This window comes from Sinohyriopsis cumingii, chromosome 16, assembly GCF_028554795.1.
Source record: "Sinohyriopsis cumingii isolate HCF-2022 chromosome 16, ASM2855479v2, whole genome shotgun sequence".
Taxonomy (NCBI): domain Eukaryota; kingdom Metazoa; phylum Mollusca; class Bivalvia; order Unionida; family Unionidae; genus Sinohyriopsis; species Sinohyriopsis cumingii.
The window spans coordinates 67,708,170-67,734,711 of NC_142976.1; the positions used below are offsets into that span (position 1 = coordinate 67,708,170).

General features: G+C 39.6%; 1 protein-coding gene across 1 annotated transcript in view; it reads left to right on the forward strand.

The window, feature by feature from the left end:
- Window positions 1-1,105: 1,105 nt before the first annotated feature.
- Window positions 1,106-26,542, forward strand: part of LOC149780716 (heat shock 70 kDa protein 12B-like) — a 111,282-nt gene continuing 85,845 nt past the window's right edge. The window contains exons 1-2 of the mRNA XM_089937766.1: window positions 1,106-1,340; window positions 25,033-25,359. Coding sequence (XP_089793892.1) covers window positions 25,054-25,359 — 306 coding nt within the window. The 5' untranslated portion in view covers window positions 1,106-1,340; window positions 25,033-25,053. The remainder of the gene's footprint in view (window positions 1,341-25,032; window positions 25,360-26,542) is intronic.

Genomic DNA, 26,542 nt, shown 5'->3' on the forward strand with positions numbered 1-26,542 from the left:
ATCTTCCTCAGTGCGAAGAAGAACTCGTGCCAGTAAAGAAATTCAAAAGGAGAGACAGAGAGTGAAAGAAGAAAATGAACGAATGAAAAACGAGAAAACATTAAAGTTCGCCAAAACTTCATACAACTCGAAAGAAAATTCAAAATTGAGTATTTATTTGAATGAATATGGACACAAAGAAGGCATACTTTACAAAGAATTAATTTTCAATTTCTTGGTTTGTAAACGGTTCTTTATTATATGCTAATATTTTTTCGCCGTCAACTTTACATTGCCAGAATCGTGCATTATATTTCTTTATTTGTTCATACAGCACTACACGTGTTTAAAAATAGTAAAATATATTAGTAACTAGTTTTTAAACAAACAATGTACGCTCATTTAGTACAAGCTTTAGCTTTTGGTTATTAGATTTGATTATGAACTAAACAAATTTTTTCGTCCATTTGAAAGAAGAGAAGATAAAGTTAACGACGTGGACGAGTTCACTGCCTCGGAGATGAAACTTTCAAACAAGCAACGAATGAACGTGATATTCGCAATGTCAACAATAATAACGACAGATTAAATAATCGAAACTACTATTTTGACTTTTGACAGTCTTCTTACTGCACTGAAGTGACCCAATAAATACAGTCCATCATAAGCATAAAAGCAAAATTAAGTTGGATTAACAGACAAACAAAATCCATCAATTCAAGACCAACCGGAAAAGTTCTTTTTCAGTGCTCATTCATTCAAAATATGGCTCTAAATTTCAGTTCTAAGCAGACCAAAACGAGAATTTTAAACAAAATAATGTCGAGCACGCGACAAAGTTCAAAGATGGCTGGGGAGTGATTTGTGCACGTTAATGCTATTACTGTGTATTGATGAATCTGCAGTCGTATATTTGTTTTCAAATACAGCATAAATTCAGTTCTTGTATTGTATTCCCTTTTTAAGCCTTAGGTAGGAAATGAAATAAGAATGTAATTATAAGGTTACTGTATTTGTATGTGAAAATAAGAACTCGTTTCGTTATGATACTTCACTCATAAGTTCGTGCAGCATTACTCAGAAAAATACCTCGTTCATAATTTCTCATACTAATACAGGAACCTTTAACTATGAAGTAAAATCAGAGGATTTATAAAACTGTTCATTAAATATTGAACTGAGTACCAAATGACCGTGTTCAAAATTTATCGACGATTTCCGGAACTAGATAGATGGTAATTACCTGTTTTGTAAAAAGTTTAGTTAGACTTATCGCCCTTTAATTCTAGGAATACCATTTCTTGACAAGCCAAGATTTTGAGTATGCCATAGACTTAGTTGGGACTTTGTGTTAGTTAGTGGTAGGTACATTTAAATGATAATTAAACAATGACACTTCTTCAAGTTGTAGAATGTCTTCAGATTAGACAAAATATAGACTTTAAGACACTCGTTAAGAACAATTACAAGCTTGAAAATGTTTAATGTTATTTAGCGAAAACTTTGCCCAGGTACAACCAGGAAGAAAATCGTCCACTTGTAAACTCTGTTTCTATTTGTGTATTTTGTCAAAGTATGGAATGGGGTACATCTGTCTGATTTATACCAGTTTATACATTCACTTCTGTGATATTCTCTTTCCCGCTCAAGTTTTCTTAATTTATTTCATATTGTCAAGCTCCTTTTATTATATTTGGCAATATGCCATCGTGTGTACCTGCAGTTAAGATGCAGTCGCTTTGCAGCCTTCACTGACACTGAGCATGCACAAGGATGTTTCTCGGTTTTTTCCTGGCCTTAAGGCACCAATGTTCTGTGTCAACATTTTTTCAATTGGATTTATGTTAGGCATTTCGAAATAGCATATAAAACGTTGCACTGATTTTATGGAGATATGGAATTAATAAAATGGAATTTTCAGCGCAAATATTCATTACGGAAAGGGCAAAAGAACTTATTTCTCCTTTGATGTCCAACGCAAAAGCCTAGGCACTGAATTCAGTCAACTTTTTACTTCTCCTCTTAGTCTTTTGATGATCCTTTCTATTGAATACAAGAAACATTTTTCACTGGATAGCACATCTGCAAGAAAGGTAGAAGAAAAGTAGTAAAGCTTTTGTAAGGGCCAATGACAGGGTGCAAATAATAGCTTATTCACTCATTTAGTGTAGTGATATATATTCAAGCAATGACAAATGTTTAATGTATTTAATCAATTTATCAATTTGCCCCGCCCCCCCCCCCCCCCCCCCCCCGCTCTCTCTGTCTCTCTCTCTCTCTACATCCAGGATGTTACTTTGGCAGTAAGATTCCCAAAAAAAAAAAACGTTTAAAATGTTACTTCTGTTTACTCAAATTATTGAAAACATTAGTGTATTTTCACTGAAGAAACTGTTTCCTTTATTTAGTGAAGTAAGACTTATCGCCCTTGCATTACTGGAAGCAGCTTTAATTTCATATCTAGGACAGACGTTTCTTGTTAGGTTTAAGTGTTGTGAGTGAAATATATGCTACAACATCTATTGTTTTCCTAGCAGATATGATACCTTCTGACTGAATGTCATCACTAAAGTGTTTCGAAAAGACTAGTAGAATAACAAAAAATAATATGGTGTTTCTGATCTAAAGGATCAAAATATCGATAACATGCTATGTCTCCTAGACAAAACCAGGAAGAGAATTGCAATTGTTTACCAATTTGTTTAGCTCAGAAATGTTTATGGTTAGAATGTTGTATTGCCATGTATACACGTACATTAGACCACTTACGTATTGTTGTATCACTTCTTGCTAAATTACGATTGATAATCCTCTAGTTTACTCTGGCTATTAAATGATTTGCTCTTGAAATAGTGTTGGATCTACACTTGTCCTGTATCATGCGCATGATAATTTCTGATGGTAATTTTGCAAACTGCGCTATCAGAGCAGAATAGATTTGCTAAACCACGTGAACCTGACAGAAACAGTCTAAATACATTCAATATGAAGTCGGTGGAGGCGTTATATGAACAGTTTTGTTTCTTTGTGACCTATAGTAATGAATAAGTGACTGACGTTTTGAATATTTTAATATGTTTCAGATTATCCTTGATATATCGCTTTTGCAATAAGAAAGTCTTTTACAAAATTGCTTCAAATGCGTTGGTTTTAAAAATGCGACCCACAGCAGGAGTAGACATCCTATTTCCCGTGAATGGGAGAAAGCATTCAGTTATACAAATATTGGATTGATGACGTGCTGGTGAATCAAGTTTATTGTTTGTAATATATCTGATAAAAGATGAATGGTGAGTGACTTCAAAACTTACGAAAATAATCGTGAGCCGAAATTGCTACCCGACAAATTGCATGTTTAGTATACAGACAAAAAAGCCTTCTTAGCGCCGACATCAACTTAAAACTACGAATATAGATATGAGCCATTACACTCCTTATATGAAAACGTACCTAGCAACAGATAAAGGCAACATGTCAGCCACATGTCCCAAACTATAATCTCGTAAAATGTACTATAAAAGACCAGTCCGCTAGGAATACCAAAATATAAAAAGTTACGCTTTTGCAGATTTATGTGCAGCGAATAGATTACGTAAATTTTATACAAACAATGACAGAAACATGCCCCAATAAATATTGAAGCTAAATAATACGCAGAAAACGGACACACAAACCTCTTTATCTTTCCTGTTTATTAAAAGTATATCTTTAAGTTTTGAATTTATTTAGATCAGTACAAGGTGAGTGTTGTAGTTTAATCATGCTGGATTTTCAATGCAACAACATTTTTCATGTTGTAAAAAAATGTTGTTTAATATTTTACTTGAACTCTTTTTGAATGTTGTAACTTGAAAATACTAATGTAAATAGGTGGCTTTTACATCATAAGCATATGGGATGCTTTGAAGCAATGTAAGAAAACCAGTCAGCTGGGCATACGTTAGAATACGATTTACCCTAGGATCTAAAACATTATGCAGGGGAAGTGTGTGGTATTGTGTATGCATGCAAACATGCGATGACAATAATGGGATGGGGGTGGGAACTCATAAGCGTATTTTCGAAAAATTGATTGAACTTTATAGTCATAGGTTTATTAGGTGGAAGTAAAATTGCAAATTGCATTAGGCATCTTGCTATTGATCACAAAGTCTCTTTTCCCTACGAAATCCACGTGTAAACTGTTAGGACTAAATTAGTCACAGGCTGCTTTTTCATAGACGGCTACTAAATATATGTATTTGAATTTACAACTAAATTGACCTGTGGGAGTAAGCAATCGTAAACTGACACCAGTAAATAAAAAGTCTACTACTGGCAGTACTAGAAAAATTATGATTGAAACATGACCAGATGTTGAATTTAAACGACTCAGCACCAAATTTTTAATTCAGTTTGTCCACGGTCTATAATGTATATGCGTGTATAAAATGTCATGCAAACTATCACGCATCATCAGTATCAGGAAAAGTGAAAAGAGTGATATTACCAAACCGCAAAGTCGTTTTACGACCAGGTAAAGAAACTGCTCTGCGGTTGCGAAATGGCGCGACCAAACAGATCTTGTGATACGTCAAGCGGATGTTTCAAGGAAAGTTGGGGTCGCGAAATGGCACTTCGAAAAGGCACTGAACGGTTTCGAAATGACGTAGGTTGCGAACGGTCCAACAAGTCATATATGTTACTCTTATCTCCATGTAAGTGAATACTTATGTTTTCTCAGTGAATATTTAATAAGCAAATATCTATATATATCGATGCAAATGTAAAATGCCAGAAGCATGGTACAATTGTTCCCAAAATATATTTTTTTTCAAATTCGGTTGTAAAATCTTACAAACTGCAAATTAGCAATAACTTTAAATGCACAGTGAAACAATTTAAAGAAAATTTCGTCTTTTGGAATGCAACAGTGGAGAATCTTGTACAAGAGTTATCTTTTCAAATTAAAGAAGATTTAAGTTGCTTAATTGGTTACTTTCTTCAAAATAATATGAATCAGATGGTTGTACTTGTATACTGAATCGAAGATGTTATTTTTTTCAGACTATGAAGGAAATGTACATTAAATGATATTACAGTAAGTATTAACAACCCGTTTAAACAGAAATTGTTATAGTACCTCTAGTATGCGCTTCGACACAATACAGCATCGTCAGATGGATGAACATTAATCTATCACACAAAAAACTATACAACCTACTAAAAAAAATTAGGCAAAAAAGTAACTCTTTTCGAGGAGTATGAGTAGCCCTGAAAAGATCCTTTGGGTTTATGTTAACATCATTCCGTTAACATAAAGGGCATCGCATAGGTCTTCTTCTCTTCCTCAAACTTCTTCTGTCTTCTGGACCATAGATGAGGACTCTTTTAAAACAGCCTTGTCTCTCCACATAAATTCTTCTTTTCTAAACGCTCATATTGGTGATCCGGATGATTGTACATGATGATTACAGAATTTCAGATACATGGGTAAGTTCGTACCGAACAGCATCGACGATACAAGGGTAGATGATTCTGCGTTTGTCCACATCTGAACAGGTGAAGGTAATTAAATGAACTGCGGTTATTTATAGTGGAAGAGCGGATCGAAACGGATTGCGTTTTTCACCAATCCTTACACGCGTTACAAAATTCAGTCACAGTGTGGAGCCTGTCTTCCAATCCGAAGAGAGTTGACTGTGATGTCACATTCCCTATATAGATGTGCAATGAATCCATGCGATAGTTTTCACACATGACGGAAACTAAAAAGACGATGAATTGGGGTGCACCGGCCGTGGAGACGAGAAGCGATTGTGTAGCAGCGGCTATCAAAGTCAACACAGTCTTACTTCCAGAGGAGGCCGATTTTAATGGGATTTTATCGATTTTCTTTCTTCATCGCAAGAATTTTTTCCGGATCCAGTACCTTCGTCTCCTTCTCCATTTTTACCACACGTCGAGGACAGAGACAGAAAGAAGAACTGAAGAAATTTTTACAACAGCAGAAAGAAGCAGAACAAGCCTTTCTCCTTCAACGGCAACAACGAGAAGAAAAAGAAGAAGCAAGAAGGAAACGACAGGAAGAAGAAGAAGAAGCAGAGAAGAAACAAGGTTTAGGAGAGAAGGATGACAGTGAAAGTCAAACGGTGATGGTACTCTTAGACATTTTAGCACAGGTAAGGAGTCTGAAACAAATGTATCAGACTTCTTTTATACGACCCAAGAGAAAAAGACCTTCCCGAGTCAAACAAGCAAACCCTGTTACTACGCCTGAGATACCACCCATTTCTACCAAATCATTGACAGGAACCAGTCCAGAAGTAGGTCTTCACCGTGGCAAAGGATTAAGGTGGTTAAAGCGGATTACGTACCGTTCCTGAGTTTGTTTGTTTTTTTTAAAAAAAAACAAATACCCATCGGTCGTTTTCAGGGCCACTTACTTCTCTCGAAAAGAGATAGCATTAATTTTGCCAAAATCAATTAAAACTCAAAATCCCTTTTTACCCCATGATGTACGTGTTTGAATGCGTGAGTGTAGGTCCTTATTCTAAAAGTCAAAACCAAGAGACACTTACGTTTTCTGTCTGGTCTATTCTAGTACAAATTTTACAATCCAATTCACAACACATAGCAACACTTTAAAACGTTCATATACTTCTTCTGTGTCTTGGTTCACTCTTTCTGTTTCTTAAATTTCTTCAAATTCACAGGTTTTCCCTCCTCTTCTTTCTCACTTTCTCCTCGTTTTCTTTTCTTCTCTTTTTTCTCTTTTTGGACGTGCCTGGGTTCTTTCTTTTGGGACGGTACCTCTTCTTCCTGTTCGGAACCACTCTCTTCCTCTTGCTCCTGTTGTTTTTTAGGGCATTCTGAAGACCAATGTCCGTTCTCTTGACAAGGGTAACAGGTATCTTGACTTTTGTCTCTTTTGACACATGTCTTGCTTTTTTGACGGTCTGAACACTCTGTAGCCCAATGCCCTTTCTTCTTACAGATATAGCAAGTATCTTGACTTCTATCACGAAAGGAGGGGAGTAGTCCGTCGGCTTGTCTGAAGAAAACTTTTGTATGACACCTCGCAACGCTCTGATGAGAAGTTCGATGTCTGTGTGCTCTTCCATCGTTCTGGTCGGTTTGAGAGTGAAATGAATACTGGAAGGGAAGGCACTGACCCTTTATATAGGGAAGGCCCTGGTTTGACACGGATATAGTGACCCATGGCGTTTAAAATGTAGTCATTTGACTTTCTGTAGTCAAGATGAAACGATCGCATCATTTCGTGGAGAAAGGAGAAGTAAGTAAAAAGCAGAAACGTGATCTATCGCCTTGTACAGTAGCTGAAGTCTTGGATTAAGTTCATGCCATTCGATTTTGAAGATGACATGATTTAGCCAGAATCCAGACCCATAGAGTCTACTCTGAATCAAAGTTCGCCACTGCCACCAATAAACCCTGAAAAGTACTATCAAATTCGAGAGACGGAAAAACTATCCTCTAGAAAAGTTAGAACTACTTCTTACACGTAGACGGTGAAGTTTAGAGATTTCAAGTCCGGAGTACCATTGGAGAAAGCAGAGGGATTCATCATCGGGGTGTGGTGATTCTTTGTTAAACACACTGAAACGACAGTGTGTAGCCAAAGAAGAAGATCGCTTGAGACTTTCCATTTATCAAGACAGTGTGAAGTCCGCCGTTTAGATCGAATTTAGCAGCTCAGCAGAATTGGCATCTTCCAAAGTTATCGACAAGATTCAACACGTGCAACAATCCAACGACAAGTTTCACATCACTGATGGAAAAACAACACTGTTCATGACCCACGTGTCTCTTCCCAAAGGCGTTGGTCAACATAAAAAGGTGTTATTGGTGGACGAACTTCGCAGCACCAAAAAGAGCCTCGTACAAATTTACAACACTCAAGACCAGATGTGTTTAGACAGTGTCATGATGGTGGGACCAACATATGCCGACAAGAACGACACGGCAGAATGTAAAAGAGACTGGGCGAACATTCGAAAATCGAACCGAGCCAAACAATGAAGAGAAGCAGAACTCCTGTTACAGTAAGCGGGGATATCCAGAGACAGACCTCTCTGGCATTCCTGAAATGCAAAAATCGCAAGACGTCATGGTTCCACGTTACACCTTGAAGGTGCACCCTCAAGAAGTGCGCGGACTTCTGTTGTTTCGGGGCAAAAATTTCAAAGACGGAATATACATTCACGTCTATCATCACGATGAACATTTCGATGCCATTATCAATACCGCTTCATTTCTGGGATACGGTTATTACTTTGAGAAATGTGACTATAGATATAACAGTCGAGAGCAACCCAAGCATTGTGGATCGAAATGTGAGGGATGTTTAGCCTCTCAACCCCGCCTGGACAAAGGACAAGAACGAGTGCATTGTCCTGATTGTCAGCGCACTTATGTCTGCTCTGACTGTTACCAACAACATCTGAAGACGCAAGGTTCACAGCAGAAAAGTACTTGTCAACTCCTGAGATAGTGCCCTACTTGTGGACAAGGCATACTACGTACCAATAATGCCAAGGCACATGTATGTCCAGGAAAGAAACCATGTCACATTTGTCACCAAATCGAGGACTTCGAACACGAATGATACATTCAGAGATATCATTCCAAACAAGAGGAGGAAGATGACCAGAAGGAAGGGATTTTGAATGCATCCGATAGAACAGCATTCACATTCCTAATTTGTGCGTGGCTTATCGAGGGTATGAGAAGTGCATCCAAGAGCCTATTTTTAGTCATTGCCCTTTCTGTAGCAAGATTCCAGCAGGACGTGAAAAACTCTTACTGGGACCGAACACGCTAGCCGATTTTGCCCAATGGATCTTAGACTCCATCAACAAGACGTGGATCCAAGATAACATCGAACGTTACGGAGATTGTCATCGCTATGCCACGGTATTGGCTTACAGTTTCTTGGGATACGATGGACAGTTTCTTTTGAGATAATATACGGAACAAAGCACCGAACGTCCAAAAGTGACTTTGAATGGAGCCAAACTCATCTACATGGAAGTGGGACAGATGCAGTTTATAGATTCGATGAAATACTTGGCCATGCCGTTGAGTCGAATGCCTAAAAGGTTTGGAGTGACAGAAATGGCCAAATTCTATATTACGCACTTTTTCAATACCGAAGCCAATCAACACGACGTTCTACCCCATTAGTCTGAGGTTCACGACTATGACCCCGACAACATGCGTACCGAACAAGGAGAAGCTTTCCACGATTGCTACCAGACTCACGCATGTGACCATTTCGACTTTCAGGAAGAAATGTTAAAGTATTGTCGTTCCGACGTGGACATTTTATGGCGTTACTGTGGTCAATTTTGAGACCTGTTCATGGAACAAGGAGGTATCGATCCTTTGAAAGAAGCCTGCACCATTGCCGATGCGTGTTCCTTAGCGTACCGCCAACAATTCATGCCCGAAAACACCTTGACTCTCATAAGCCCAAAAACGAGAAACTTTGTCAAACATCAATACTCGGTCAAAGCCTTACGCTGGCTACATTACTTGTGCGACAAGGAAGACAACTGGATCCAACATGCTCGCAACGGAGCAGGCGAAAAGACAATCGAAACGTATTTGATGGATGACTGGGCTTTAGAAAACCCCAAGATCGTGTACGAGTTTAACGGTTGCGTATTTCAAGGATGTCCCCTTTGCTACCCTCAACGAGACACTAAAAATCAGCTTTAACAACAGACCATGGAAGTACCAGGCCACTTGTCAGCGGCGCTTAAAGTTTGAACAACAAGGATACCAAGTGGTGGAAATGTGGGAACACGAGTACGATCACCGTTTGAAAACCGATCACGAGTTTCAACACATCGTGGAAAGTTACAAGCTGGTCAACCGACTGAACCCGAAGGACAGTGTGTACGGAGGACGGACGAATGCCACCCGTTTGGTGCACCAAGCCGACGAGGAGAAAGGAGAAGAAATTAAATACTTGGACGTGTGTTCGCTGTATTCTTACGTGTGGAAAAATTAACGCTTTTACTCAGGGCAGCTGCAATTGCTGACGCAACAAATTGACCTGGACAAAATTCAACAATACGAAGGATTGATGAAGTGCAAAGTCTTGCCATCCACGGACTTGTACCATCCCGCTTTACCTCACAATTGCCAAGGAAAACTGATGTGACTTTTGTGCAGTACTTGTGCTGAAAGGTGCAACCAAGACCGACCTTGTCATCACACCCAGGAATAACGCGTCTTGACGGGAACGTGGGTCAGCGTGGAATTGTTTAAAGCTCTGGACCTGGGATACCACCTTTAAGAAGTGTACGAAATTTACCACTTTCCCAAGACAGAAAAATATCACAAGGGCGAGAAGACACAGAAGGGCATTTTCGCAGGCTACGTGGATGTCTTTTTGTAACTGAAACAAGAAGCCAGCTGCTATCCTTCCTGGTGCTACACTCCCGAAGACCAAAAGAAATTCAAAGAGAAATACTGGGATCAGGAGAGCATCACTTTAGACCACGTCGAGAAAAACGAAAGAAGGCGATCGTTTGCCAAAGTGATGTTGAATTGTTCGTGGGGTAAAATGGCACATCGACCGTGTGTACCCAAGAAGGAGTATTTGACAGCCCTCCTGGTACTTCCAGATGATTCACGTCAAAATTAAATACATGAAACACGTTGACGTCGTTCGTGAGGAATTGATCTTAGTCAATTACGAAGAAGAACTGAACTTTTGTTCAAGCTGACGAATTTGGAAATGTCATCATTGCGGCCTACGTGACAGCCCATGCTACCATATTAAATTGCATGAAGCTTTAGAATTGTTCGGAGACCGCGTCCTTTACTTTGACACGGACAGTTGCATCTACATCGATCGCCTGGGTCAACGTCACCCTGACATCGAAGGAGACCGTCTAGGAGCCTGGACGGACGAGCACCCCAACGACAAGATTCTAAGTTTTGCTAGTGGCGGTCCTAAAAATTACGGCAACGAATACCAGGAAAAATAGGAGAAGTGCACACGGTGTGTAAAGTGAAAGAAATTACTCTCAATTATCGCACCAGTCGAATGATGAACTTTGTCGTACTGAACGAATCTTTGCAGTCTGGACAGGATGGAAACTTTAAGGTGACCACTTAAGAACCGCACACAATTGTACGTTTACCCGCACACCAAATCGTCAGTCGACCTTTGGAAAAAGTGTATCATATCGTGTACCAGAAGAGAGTTCTGCTTCCTAACCACTTTACTTTACTATACGGTCACGTCGATAATGGTCAGCATATAAAAAGGGACAACATCGAAGACTGATAGTTCATTGTAACTACCAATACCAAGCGAGAAAGATGAATCCTTATAAACAGACATCATTCAAATTCGATGATTATCAAGTGAGTCCGATGCTTTGCCTTGCGATGAGAGCGATGCTGTACACTGTGACTTCAGCGATTCAGTACCACATCATGGGAACGTTGCTATGACTACTACAATACCTACCATGGAAAATGATGCTGTGCGTGTCAAACCTGACGGATGCGATTGCGATGCCACTCGTTACAGAATATCTTATCACTTTACTGGTTTTCATGGTCAGTGTCATCCTCCACGTGACACCATGCAGCTACCACCCTACGGATGTCATGCAACCCTGTGCAAACGCCTGCGGATTTCACCCTACCCTCATCGACAGGAGCCGGTGAATGACGAATATTCGTTCCCTGTTCGTTTGCCTGACTACTGCAACTTTGAAAGTCGATTCCAAACATTCCAAGGAAAATGGCCTAAATATCTAGGAGGAACAACACCCGAAGAATTAGCCAGAGCCGGAAGTTTTTACTTGGGCGAAGGGGATAAAGTCAGGTGCTTCAGTGTGCGGTGTGTCACTTCACCAGTGGAAGCAGAACGGTTCGGCTTACATGGAACATACTCGATGGTCTCCGCATTGTTACTACCTACTTTTAGTGGGACTCCAGTCATTGAAGTGGAAACAAACTTGGCTTGGTGTCAAACGTTGGACATCACCGAGTCAAAGTATTTAAACCACATTTGAAAACTAATATTGAAGGATTACCAAACGAACTGCAAGGGAAGATCTACAAGGATGTTTGGCACGGACTTACCAGAGCAAAATCTAAATTGGTGACTGTATAACATTTGTGTCGAGAAATTCACAAGAGGGAAGTGAGAAAAAGTCAACAAACTCGTCAGATTTCTCTGGATCAAATCTGCGTTCATCCGATTATTCCGCTTTAGACCGTTTACATTAGAAGATTTTATTGACATTCTTGACCGTTACCCTGAATGACAGTGGTCAGAAATTACTATGTCCATTACTTTTGCTCTATGAGAATATTTTAATAAAATAATACTGACTGACATGATCATAGATACTTTACAAGATTTGCCTGTGGAGAACGCATTTACCGAGAGCTGGCCAAAATACAAGTGAAACGCAAAGAACAATTGCATTCGTCACGTCACCGATGTTTAAACCACTGGTACCTGAATGCTATATGAGGACTGATTCAGATGAAAGTGTTCCAGTGGCCAGACATTGTTAATGGGCGAGAAGGATCGATTTGTTGTGATTCATTCTTTTACTACAAGTTACACATACTGCAACGAATTCCAGAAGAAGGGTTAGAGGATTACCAAAATATGTCACACAACGTAAACTTAGTTCAAGAGGAAACTTCTGAAATGTGTGTTCTGATGTGCAAGTTAGTGACTAAACCCTTTAGATTCGCCACGGGAGTACGATCATCTTTGTGCAGAGAGTACACTTATTGCCTCCAACAAAAAGAGGTATAAAAACGACTTACCATGCCACAACTTTTATCAGTGATGCTAGAGCAGATTCCGTGGAAGGAAATAAATGACAGTATTCAAACGGTGCAGGATTACCAACACTTATGACGAGAACTGTGTCCCATGAATTGGGGTCGACGTGTGGCTTGTGTCTTAATGACTTGCCTTCGGGGATTTCGTATATCAGTTAATTCCTTATGGATTCTTTGCGAGCAGTACTTACCACCAAATAAAACATAAACGTGGTCCCTTCAAATGTCCACGAGAGACTCATTTTGTTCAAAGCCTTGCGTTTCCATCTGGATACTTCTCGACCTCTACGGGAAAAAGGGTTCCTCATCTTTTAGGTACTGAAGATGTGTACGACGATGTGTGTGTTGCTTATGACTTACACCCTCACTGGACAGAGGTACGTGACTGGAAAAGTTTGGGTTTCGAGGCTTGGGCCAAAGAAGTGGCTAATTACGCCCAAGAGTTTTGATCCTAAATCCAAACGTCCAGTGAAAAAAAAATAACTTTTAAACCTGTGTTAGTGATAGTGTCAGAAGAAACAGAACCAGACATCGAGGACAGCCACTCCCTTTAGGTCAGGACTGTTACGGACATTCGCGAAAGACCATTCCGGAAGGACACCAGTTTTACTGTACCCAATGTAAAGACTGTAAGAACATTACACACTGTCCCTAGGACACCTTGGTTACCAAAACATGGTATACAGTGACTTGTATATATTCCACTTTGAATGTTTTGATGTGTATTTTATCGCTGTACTTAATCCTTTGGTTTTTATATATTTTTTGTCTTTCGCGTTGTTCCATTTTAAAAAATCAATAAACATGTCCTGAAAAAAGTATAAAAAGAACTCCTATCATGTCTGTCTTCGTGTCAAATGTGACATTCCTACACTACTATGGATATCTCTGCTGTCTCTTCTCAATATTCCTCCACTTTCATAGTCATCGACGAACACTTAGATCGTACTAGTTGGGAGGCCTTGTATCTTCGCCATCGTTTAACATGTTAATTGCCGGATCTAGCGATTTAGGCAAAACCGAATTTGTCAAACGTTTGATCGAACATAAAAATCATTTGATTGATCTTCCACCTCAACGAATCGTGTTGTGTTCCAAAGAGGAGTGGCAATCGGTGTACAGCCTCTTGCGAAAAGGTCAAGGTGATTCTTTTGTGTTTGTGGAAGGCATTCCTGGCGAAGACGACGAGATCGTGTCTGACCCCAGTCAAACCCATCTGGTCATCTTCGACATGTTAGGAGAAGACGAAGAAGAAATCAAACTGTGGTTTACGCGCAAAGGGCATCATTGTAATGCCAGTATCATTTACATTACCCAAAATGCATTCCAACAAAGTAAAGCCAATCGCACAATCAGTCGCCATGCTCATTACATAGTCTTGTTTAAAAGTCCTAGAGATAAATTGCCTGTACATGTCTTAGCCAAACAGTTAGGAACGCCTTGGCTGACTCATGGGTACGACGATGCCACACAAACCCAACATGCCTATTTATTCTTTAAAACCCACCCCCAGCCCCGATTATTTGCGATTTCATACCCATCTGTTTCACCATTGGTGTCAAGACGGAGGGCCTCTCGTGTACACGTCACCGTCGTCGACTTAAGAAACAAAATCTATTAAAACCTTGAACACGTTTGGTTTGTCTTATACAGCGTCAACATGACGTCTCTTCTGTCTAATCTTCCCGTCAAATTGATTCGTGCCTTGTACGGCATCAGTCGCGAAAAAAATCCACAAATACGTGCTCGTGTCTTAGAAGCTGGTCTCAGAGGAATCTTAAGATGGTTTACGGTGACATCAGGTCAATTACTGAAAGGCATCATTCACATTCCTCATCAAGCCAAACCCTCTTTTGACAGAAACAAAGTAACCTTTACGCAACTGGCCGATCCTCGCATCGACACTCAAACCACAAAGCAAATCATTTTGAAACCTGGAGGTAGCGGTTCTCTAGGAGGTGTCATCATTCGCTACCTCTTACAATGGGATCATAATGCCCCCAAAGTTCTCCCCAAGAAAAAGCCACTCCCAAAAAAGCCAAACAAACCCAAAAGAAGAAAACGAGCAACGGTGTCAGGATTAGGTTACAGCCCCAGAAAAAGAAAATCCCACAGAAAAAGAAAAAGAAAAGTCCCCAGAAAACGAACAGCCCACAGAACACGTATTATACCCGCAAGATAGAGACGTTGGTCAGGACGCAACCTTACATTCGCAAACCACGATCTGCAGCGATGGTGACCGCGTCGCTAGTAGCATCAGGTTCTACCACTTCTCCGTTGTTTGTGATGCCTGCCAAACCCTACTTGACACCCATTCTTGTTCATATGATAAACCGGGTCTCGAAAATCTTCTCTTACGGCGGTGATACCATCCTTGATTTTAGCTGCAGTAGCAGCTGCTCGGAAAGTACTTGTCCCCAAAATCAAAGTTCAAGAGAGATCTGGCATGTTACAGAGTTTACTGGATTTATCCAAGCAAGAACTGTCCTGATTTAGTCCCTTGCGAAGCCCTTCACGACGTGTGATGCCAGTCATTAATTCGATACGACGTTAAGACAATCAGTGGCGACGCATTACAGTATAAAAACATACCTACGATATAGAATGAGAATTAGTGTTTTTGAGCTCCGGAACAAACAAAAATGTCATCCCCCAGAAGCCATCCCTCTTCTAAAGGAAATAAAAGGAAAGGACTGCGTCCTCGTTTAGCCAAACATTGGGACGTGTTGTCCGTCCTGTCCAAAGCCCCTCCACCAATGCGAAAATAACTCATTCAAACATCCTCCAAAGACGTCGTCGATACTGTTTGTGAATGTTGCCTGTCCATCTTGAAAGGCACGATACGTTAGTCTGAACACCAGAAAGAATACTTAGCCAAGCATCGACACGTTCGTCGCCAAATTGTTAAGTAATAAATACCCATTCGTAAAAAGAAAAAAGAATTTTTCCCATGTTGTTAGAACCCTTGCTGAAAGAAGTATTGGGAACAATGTTGTTAGGACTCATGGAGGCAAGATAAAAAGGACTAAGAAGATGAAAGGGAGCTCTAGGGACAAAAGATCTCAGACATGACCTTTGGAAACTGATGAAAATACGAAAACTGACTTTAGTGCCTTACAAACGATGAAAGGAATACCATCGATGGCAATAACAACAGAAATTGTATTATGCTGCCAAAACCCGTCTGAAAAGTCTTCATTTATCTCAAGTGCAGTGATGGTTAGAAGAACAAGCCAAGTATACTTACACAAACCCATTCGACGACAATGTTCCAGCTGTCGCACCCGAGTGGACCGCATCGATCATCAATGGCAAGCCGATTTAGCCGATGTCTCTCATTTGTCCACCTACAATCGTGGCTACAACTATTTGTTTTGTGTCATCGACGTCTTTTCCAAATTTGCCTGGGTCGTCCCATTGATTTCCAAATCGAGCAGTGAGTTACTGTAAAAGCCCTCAAACGGGTGTTGAATCTTCAATGGCAAACAGACAAAAGCACCAAATTTTTTAACCAAGCTTTCCAAAAAGAATTAAAGACACAAGACATTCAAATTTTCAACCAAAAAAAAAAAAAAAAAATCCCGAAACCAAAACCAGCGTCGTTCAACGTTTTCAACTCACCTGGAAAGAACGCATGTGGAAATATTTTACGCATCAGCACACTCTCAAGTACAACGATATCTTACCGCACCTGGTTCAATCGTACACGCAATTTTACTATCGAAGCATCGGACATGCCCCACAAGAAGTGACTGTTTTTGAGCGCCTGTTTGCTACGTTCACGACAGTGGCTGTCCACAAGAAAAGTGCAGTGTTGGCAGCAGGAGATTGGGTACGCACTGGCAAACCCAAACGCACTTTCGACAAAGGTTACTTACCCAAATGGACCACCGAATTGTTTCATGTCAATGAACGAGTACGTGGCCGTCATCCTGTCGTCTATAAACTGGAAAACATGAGCGGAGAAGTGTTAAAAGGAACGTCTGACTTGCCCGAGTTACAACGCGTGACCGAAAAAGGAGACGAAGTCTACAACATCGAAAGCATTCTCGAACGAAGAACCCGAAAAGTGAGGAAACGCCGTGTCAAAGAAGTCAAAGTGCATTGGAAAGAATATCCTCCCAGTTTTGATTCTTCGATCGACGCTTCGCAAGTCATCGACTATTAAAAAAAGTGACCATCATGCCCTTATACACAGCCTCAGCAGCTACCACCGCAGTGAAAACTCCTTCACCGATTTGTTCTCTGCAAGATCTACAAAAACAACCCTTGTGTGTGTGGTGTGGAGAACGTGTGCCTAAACCGCAAATCTGCCTAATCTTTGTGATGTATTGTGTCATCAGTGCGGCCATTGCCAATTTGAGTTTGCACCGAGGAGACAAACAATTGTGGACCGTTTCACTGAGCAGTTGCATCGGTTACCTTCTCCCCAATCCTTCCTTGAAATACTCCTCCAACGGGAACAGTGGGGGTCTTGTGCCCAACGCCAGTCACCACTGCATTAACATCAGTTTGGTCGGAGACACTCCTCTGACTTCCAGTGACCTCTCGGACAGCTGACCTGTGGACATATGAACAACAACCAATTATACTTAACGTTACCCAGTGACAGTTCCATGCAGGTGTTTCCCAACAACAATTTATACTGTTACACGGCCATGTTACCACAGGCCATTCAGTTAGATCTCGAACCCCGTTGGAAAGTGGTTTGGTGGAATTTAATCACCCTACACAAGTCCTAAATGTCTTTTCAAATCAAAAGTAATTTGCGGTCGAAGTTCATGACGACCAAGTGCAAAGTACTTGGATACCAATGTAAAATGTGAAAATAAAAAACATAAATCAAAAACTAATCCGACCACCTATAGAATTATAATTCCTCCAGGCTATTATTTTAGCAGTCAACAGTTGGTGAGCACGATTTCTACCAGGTTCAGTACACTGTTTGGAAAATCCTTGGATAAAGAAAGTGTCACCATCGAGTACCATAAAGTGGCTCGTCTTCTACTGATGAAATTTTCGGAGAGCAAAGTGGTGTCCATTTTATTTTGTTATGAACTTGTTTCACGTTTTGGGTGGAGACATGGAGATGAGGATGACAGTTATCAAGAAAAACGAATTACCAGTAATTTACGACAACCATTCTATTACCAAGTTATCTCGTTCCCCGGTAGAACTGAACCAAGGACTGAGTTTGATTTATGTGTATTCCCATGTGGTGGAGTAAAACGTGTTGGGAATCACCTCCGTACCGTTACAGCGTGTCATTCCTTTCAAAGTGGATTCAGCCACGAACGCTGACGAGAAAGGTAGAAACACCTATCACATTGGTATAAAAGGAGAACTGGGACAAAATATTCCATTCACCAACGGGAAAGTCACGGTGAAACTCCATTTTCGAAAACGATTCTCTGACGACTGGTAAGTCATGTATACAGTGTACCGAGGCGTCGCTCGAGGACATGGTTTAGGAGATATGTTAAAACTGGCCTTTCGTTCGGCGCGGTGTTAAAACCGATGATGACACGAGGATTACACGATTTGAAAGATGCCGCATTGACGCACGGCTAAGAATTTCTCCAAAATTTCATCATCGACAAACAAAACCCCAAAGAAGCTTTCCTGAGAGCAGGTAAAAATGTCTTGCTGAAAACGGGCAAAGACATTTTGGGCCGATGCGAAACTTCTATAATTGCCCTGGACACTGCCGAGTCAGGCATTCCTGCTTCCCTGACGCCACAGCAACGACAATTCAGAAAGAGACAACGAAAACACGCTTTTAAAGGACTTCACACTAATAAAGCTAGAAAGACTATGAAAAGAAGAACCATTCGACACTTAAACGTTTTTGATTATTAAAAATATCACAGAGAGAAAAAGAAAGAAAGAAGAAAATGATGCACGTAGAGTCTTGCACCTGTTCCAAGTAGGAACTGGATCTATTTGCCATGCCACCCACCATGATGACGATGCAGTAATCCCAGTGGGTAGAATTTCTGACGGATTCAGCTCACATCAGGACGTGCCGAAGATTGTATCGATATGAATAGCAGTTACTTGTATTTGAAATTCAAAGTGATCAAAACGGACAACAACGCTCCAGGAGCATTTCTTGTTCAGTGAAGTGGATTTTTACTTGAATAACAAACTCGTCTGCAGTAGGATGGATACTTACGCATACCGAGCGTACCTGGAAAGTCTCTTGACATACGGAAAAGAGACCAAAAACACTCATCTGGATGTTTCCGTGGTATGGAACCCTGACACAACGGGTGAGAACACGTTTAACGACATCGTCCTTACAGCCGATGACGATCCCCATGTGAGCTTTAATTACCGTTGAAAGAAAATCCTGCAAGGACGTAGTTTAGAACAATTGCATCGTTTGCACTTAGACACGTTGTTGCAGGAAATGTAGTTGCTCGATGGGGTGGATATCCGCCTGAGACTGAATCATAGCAGTGCCGCTTTCTATTTGATGGCCCATGGCAACGAATACAAAACCATCATCCAAGAAGCCAGGCTCTGCGTTGGTCGTATGGAAGTGTTACCTAAAGTGGGAAACGACATCAGTCACACTTTGAACAGAACGACCGCCAAATATCTGATACGAAGCGTGGAAGTAAAAACTTTCACCAATCTCGCTGAAATTCACAATGATCGAAGATCATCTGTTCCAAGGACAATTGCCCAAGCGTTTGATCATTGGAATCGTCAAGAATTCAGCCTTAACGGACTTCACAATGAAAATCCTTTCAAGTTTAAGCATTACAACGTGGCCAAGATAGAAGTCTGTCGCGATGGCTAGACGCTGTGTACCATACCCTTCGAACCTAAGTTTGTTGACAAGAATTACTTGAGATCGTACTTGTCCCTGTACGAAGTTAGGATCTAAGACCAGCCACGGTATTACATACGAGGATTATGCAGGAGCTTATGTTCTGTGGGCTTTTGATTTCACTCCAGACCAAGGCAGAGACAAGGGCATTTCCACCTTATAAAATCCGGCCAGATTCGTGTGGGACTTCAGTTTGCAAATCCTCTACCCCCAAATAACACGGTGAACGTCATTTTGCATGCCGAATTCGATAATACCATGGAAATCAAGAGTTTGAGAGAAGTCATTCTAGAAGAAACAGTGTTTCATCGTTTGGTATAAAGATCTGCGTGATCATTCCTCTTCTCCAATGATGCTCTAGGGATCCATAGTACCGATGCTCTCTTGGCTCAGAGTGCATAGCCGAAGCGAAAAAACGGTTTATTGTCAGACATTGTCAAGCAAATAGTTCAGATTGAATTGATGACTTATCATTACCTGTGAGAAGAAGAAAAAAAAACAGAAAAACAAAACAACAAAAAATGGATACCTGGGAACTTTATTACCTTTTGAACCACAGTTCGTATACTGCTTCTTGGAATCCTATTGTGTGTGCTAAAGATTATCCGCCTCATCGCAAACCTCAAGACCATCAAGCTAATATCATCGACATGGACGACAGTAATCTCCCAGGAACCCACTGGGTAGCCGTTTCCTTTTCCCGTGATGATTTCATGGATTATTTTGATTCGAATGGATTGCCACCATTGGAAGACGACATCATCAATTTTATGAGAAGAAATGCCCAGACGACACGATTCAATGATGAGAAATTACAAGGCATAGATTCCATAGTGTGTGGACAATATTGTGTGTAGTTTCTTCGTCAACGCAGTCTTGGATATTCTTTAGAATATTTAGTGACTTATATTGATCCTTACTCTTCCAGAAACGATGACCAAGTAGATAGATGGTTTTGTGACCATTATGGCTATCTCATGTCTTGAGCTAGGAAATGTAGTATACGTCAATGGCCCAATGACTTCCATCAGTGGAAGTCTAGCTTAACTTCACAACGTTGTCAACCTTGTCAAAATAGTTTGTTATTTGAAAAATATTGTTTTAAAAATGTTTAATGGTTAATTGTTGATTATTTGTTGTTTGAATAAAATATGTTGTTTTCAAAAAATGCGCTTATCGTTTGTGTTCAGTTTATATCATTATACATTCTCTTTAACTTCTCTCTATCCCTCTCCCTCAAATCAACAATCATACCGTTCCGACTCTAAACATTATAGGGATGTTTTTTATTGCGTCCGCGCTTGAGCCATATAAAGCGGGATAGTCTCCAGTCTGACTATCCATTGTTGACTTATCCTCCTAAGATGTGTTCAAGACTAACCAAGCTGAACGAAGCTTACGTGAATTTACATCGTATCAGGCAAAGTCTGATACCCAAACCTGAAGGGATAGGGAATGTCAAAATGTTCAAAGTGACCAAAACCTAATAGATGAGCTCTTTAGAGAGGAAATCAAGAAGGAGAAAGAAGAATAGACGAAGAAGTACAGACTTTAAAAGCAGAGATATCAGCAGCAACATCAGGAACCAGACAGACGTTTTGTTGACTGCCGTGTAGACACGAAAGAGTTCTCCTTCTCTTTCCGAAGAAGCAGGCCCTATCCCGTGGGAAAGCCTTCCGCCAGACGGAGACGCAATCTTAGACGATAAAATATTGCCATATCTCCCCGTCCACAAAACCAGCCATTTTCAGGCTACCCCAATAATCTAGAAAAGACATACTAGTTCATTTGCCAAATGTATGTTAGTAAGGTTTAAAAAAAATAGAAGCGTGTCTATAAGCAATTCGTGTCGGTAGGTTTTCAAAATATTGCCTGTGTTTTTGTTTGTAGTTATTGTTTGCATTTAAAAAGTGAGTGACTGTTTTAGGTCCGCGCGTTCCATGTTTTTGTGGTGATCATATGGATCTTGTACATTTTGGTATCAAGGGGATGTTTTACTTCACGTCCATGCTTGACAATTATAAAGGGAGCGCCAGTCTGGCTACCTTCATTCATTCATTTCATTCATTCGGGCAGTGGACAGGCAAGAAGCAGGACCGTCATAATATCAAAATTGTATTCTCTTATTTCTACTTATGCGTGATACAAACTAGTTTTAAGTCATTTCGACTTTAGTGATTGATATTTAATTAGTACACTAAATTCCAACTCTTGAATGAATCATTTTTCAAAATTTCTAACTCAATACATTTGAATAATTGCACAGGTGGCTTACACATTGTTGGTATATCTTTGTCCATTTACATAACTGGACTCGATTTGAAATAAGTATGGGCTGACGTTTTTTGGGAGTACACAATATCCATTGCTGGCTTTCCGAGACCCTTCTTCCTGACCTCACTCGGACATCGTACCATTGACGGAATGTGGGACCATTTCCACCTGTCAAAAACCAGGTGTCCTAATGTGACGTCATCGCTGCCGACCAATCGTAGCGAACATTACATACTGCTTGGGTTGACACCTGGTGCGTTCAATCGCAACTGAATTCCAACTTTTCAGTCATGAGTGCGTGTTGGGTTCATTCCCACTTATGATGGCCCTACATTCAGGTCGTTAGGGACTAATTAGTCCCACGATCTGATGACCAAATCAAACAGTGTTCTTTGAACACATAAATGCCTGGGGTTGAGGCACCAATTCCTTCCCCCAGGGAAATAAAGTCACAAGACTCCAACTAACTAAATTTATTGCTTGACTTTTTACTGATATCAAAGAAAGACTAGTTTTCATCACGGCAAAGGCATGGCTAAATGGCAGATGCATGTACATATTTTCAGACAGAAACATGTATAGAATAATTATAATTAGAAAATTCATTGAGAATTTTTAACTTTCATATACGATCGATATTCATTAGGAAAGTCTCCTTATTCCCCAAAGACCCGTTGGTCCCGAAATTGTGGTTCCTCGTTGCGAGGGAAACAATGCCTTCCATCCTACAAGGCAACATCACTATCTGCAGCAGCATTCGGGTTACACGAAATTCCGTCAAGTTCTACTACTCTGTTCCACCCACACCCCCAGCTAAACTATAATGACCAAGACGCACGGTACATGAGGCACGGTCAAGTACGAATACAGTGATATACATTACGCAAACGCACACATGAACATGATGTGTTGCACATTTTATTATTTCATAAGAAATTACTGCACGAGACTATTATTATAACTACGTTTGCACTTGAATCTGCGTCCGACAAGAACACAAATTTCACAGAACAGGGCTGCTTAAGAATTAGGCGGATGTGACACCAATGTAATGACATCTTGCCTAAAAATAGCTCCCCCCTCCCGTGGGAAGTGTTTTTAACCCTACTGACAAAGTTTGCAATATGGTTGCTAAGTTTTAATAGGACGAGTTAACTCAAGACGATTGGAGCGATATTCCCTTCCATTCAAGTAAGTGCAATTGTTAATACTTTGATATGAGCAGATCAGCATAGTCCAACGTAGGCATCAATGTGCACACTCCAGTTTTGATCGCTTTGTCCGTAAGCAATATGGCATTGCACGTCAGGTCTTGTGGGTCAATTCTATGTATAGCAACAAGGCGAATTCATAACCTGCCCTATTATAAGAACTCGAACTTTACACATCCTTCAGTGGATGCAGCATATTAATAAAAGCAGTTTGTCTGTCCAATTATGAAACAGCCAATTTGAAATAGACTATTCTATCTGATAACATGGCGTTATGTGACAGAGGTCGAATGTCTACAAAATTAGAAGCAAATTCCGAAGCATCCATTAAAAATATATAAACTTTATCACCTTAAACGGATAGCAATAATCTTAATGATTTTATTGGTTTCAGCATTACTTTGCGCTAAAACGACATTTACTGTTTGCGATGGAAATCATTTTAGAAAAAATATCAATTTAGTTTTATAGTTTAGTTTTATTTTATAGTTTGGGAAATTTATGGCATTTAATGTTAACATCATTAAATCGCCGATTTAGCAAGTAAGTCTATCGCCCTTGAATTCCAGGAAAGTTGTCTTTGAAAAGGGTAGGCTAATGTGTTATGGTCCAGGGTTTAACTTTCTTCAAGGCTCAGGGAAAGTCATAAATTAAATGAAATCTGTAAAACATGTATTTCGAGTATATAATACCCGATTCCACAAGCAATATGGATCTATGTCACAATCAGCGTACTAAAATCACACGGTGAAACTGATGATAGCAAATACAGCAAATGCATGTTAAATACAACCAGGAATGAATCAGACAATTGATATTTCTTACAAAAATACACATATCTTTGGTTGGACTTTTCTGTCTCATTATACATTTCTCTAGTTTATTTATTTTAGGTATATATTATACTTTGGCTGAATATTAAACATGCCAAATCAATATCCGGACATACGTGGAAGAAGTCGTAATCTAATAGGTGTCATTAAAAGTTCCTCAATTTAGAGAAAGATTTTGGTCTGCCTTTATGAAGAAAAATAGAATTAAATGTTATCTTCAAGTCAAAAAAGGAAACAAAGCAAAACAAAAATTAGGAAATGCACGAAGAAACAACGTATGTACATTAGATTTCTTTGCCACACATAAACGAAATGTACCCATATATGAATCGTTATCGTAATTAGATACTATAACGCGACCTTTGTGTCGTTACCAGAATCTAAGAAATGTATCACCTAATTTGAAAATCAACTAATTAATCTCCAAAGATATATTTCTTAACAGTTATATGGCGATTCTTTGCCGAAACAGTAGCCCCAAAACTTGAAACGCTTCCTCGATTAAACGTGTTTCAATAATAATGTAAATAATGAATTTGCTTCTCATTTTATTTGCAAATCACTAATTTGGTCTTTCCCAGTCACATTCATATGTATGTATGTATGTATAACACATTTTGATTCGTATATTTTGAATAACCTAAAATATATATTCTTTAGATTTACTTACATATTATAAGTTTAAAAAAATTATTAATTGCTTACAATTATAAAATATATTGTCACATTACAATTCTTGTTTTGAAATGTGCCCATTTCGATCTGATGTTCAGGGGCAATATTCAGTTGTGTATTTGGTTGTTATGCATTAACTCTTAGGTTTATACTCTGATTTCGACTACAGAAATTCTCTGCTCTGTGGATGCAGAATGAATGAAATAGCTGAACTTTCATTCATTCATATATATATATATATATATATATATATATATATATATATATATATATATATATATATATATATATATATATATATATATATATATAATAATAATAATAATAATAATAATAATAATAATAATAATAATATTCAGTTAGTCACATATATAAATATCTCTCTCAGATCCGAAACGACCGAAATAAGATGGCAATGAAATCAGAATGCGAGAGACTTCTTGTCGCTGCATTGGACTTTGGGACCACCTACAGTGGATATGCATTTTCCTTCAAGAACGAGCCAATGACTGTGCACGCTAACCAGGCTTGGGTGGCGGGATCTACACAGCTGATATCGCTTAAGACCCCGACATGTATCCTGCTGACACCAAAGCAAGAATTTCATTCCTTCGGTTATGAGGCCGAGAACAAGTATGCTGACCTGGCTGTGGACGGAGAACACGAGACTTGGTACTTCTTCAAACAGTTCAAAATGCTCCTCCATAACTCTGAGGTACGCCACTTTTAATTCTACGTTGTGTGAATTTGCAAGCAAAGGGCGTTATCAGAAAAGATGTGACATCAACTATGTATCCAATCACCATGTCACTATTTGAAAACAATGGCGGACATTTTTGGGAAATAGTCAGTGTAACTTCTGGATATGTAAGCCGGCGAACCAATATTAGCTGTTGAAAATAAGGGAAGATAACGATTGAAACTCTAGATCAAAAGCAGAGAGAGAGAGAGAGAGAGAGAGGGAGGGCAATTTGCGGAAATAAGATAGTTCAGGCCAAAGACAATTCGGCAAAGTTACAATTCTAACCAAGCCCCTATTTATGTAGACTCCATAATCTGTGATAAAGGACAACTCGAACCATTTGTTAAGATAAGTCGGACTAATTATTTAAAATACAAATCGACACTTGTAACGACATCTCATACTAAATTATTCAATGGTAAGGTAGACAACCCTGCAACAGGCATTCGGGACATCTCAGACTCTATCAAAGCTTCATTAGCCAGATACTATGTTGCAGGCTTTGTGACGTTTACTGCGAAATCGATGTGTATGATTAGGAAAGTTGTTGATATTTAGAGCTGTGGACGGCAAAATATATGGGAACTATGAAGGTCAGCGATGAATTATGGCCAATAATTGAAAAACAAAAGTAGCCCATTTTCACATATATTGCATCATTTTATAAACGACCGATTTAGCATTACCTAGTTAAAAAATAATCACTGGTTTTGATAAAAGCATAAAAGAAATAATATATCTTGTCCACAGTGAGTTTATGTAATCCTTTCCTCTAGGTTAGGATCGGAACGACGAGTCAAGTTACCATACTACATGGTGCGTGAAAGGGATAATAGTTTAATTACAAAGCTTATATTCCAAATGACATTATATGATTATCATCACTAGGACTCTTCAATAGTTTTGCTTATTAGATATCCTCGTACTACAAGATAATGAATATGGCTCACCAGATCGTTCAAAATGGATGGGCTGGAGCGAAAGTAGCTTGAGCTGTAGAGATTGCAGAGCGTACCGGAAAATTCGTAAGGTGAGTTGGTGAAATTGTGGGGAGAGCAGAAGAGATTGTAGGGTGAGCTAGAGAAGAAACATCGCAGGGTGAATTTAAGAATCCGAGCTGGAGAGATCATATAGTGAGTTGGAGAGGCCTGGCTGC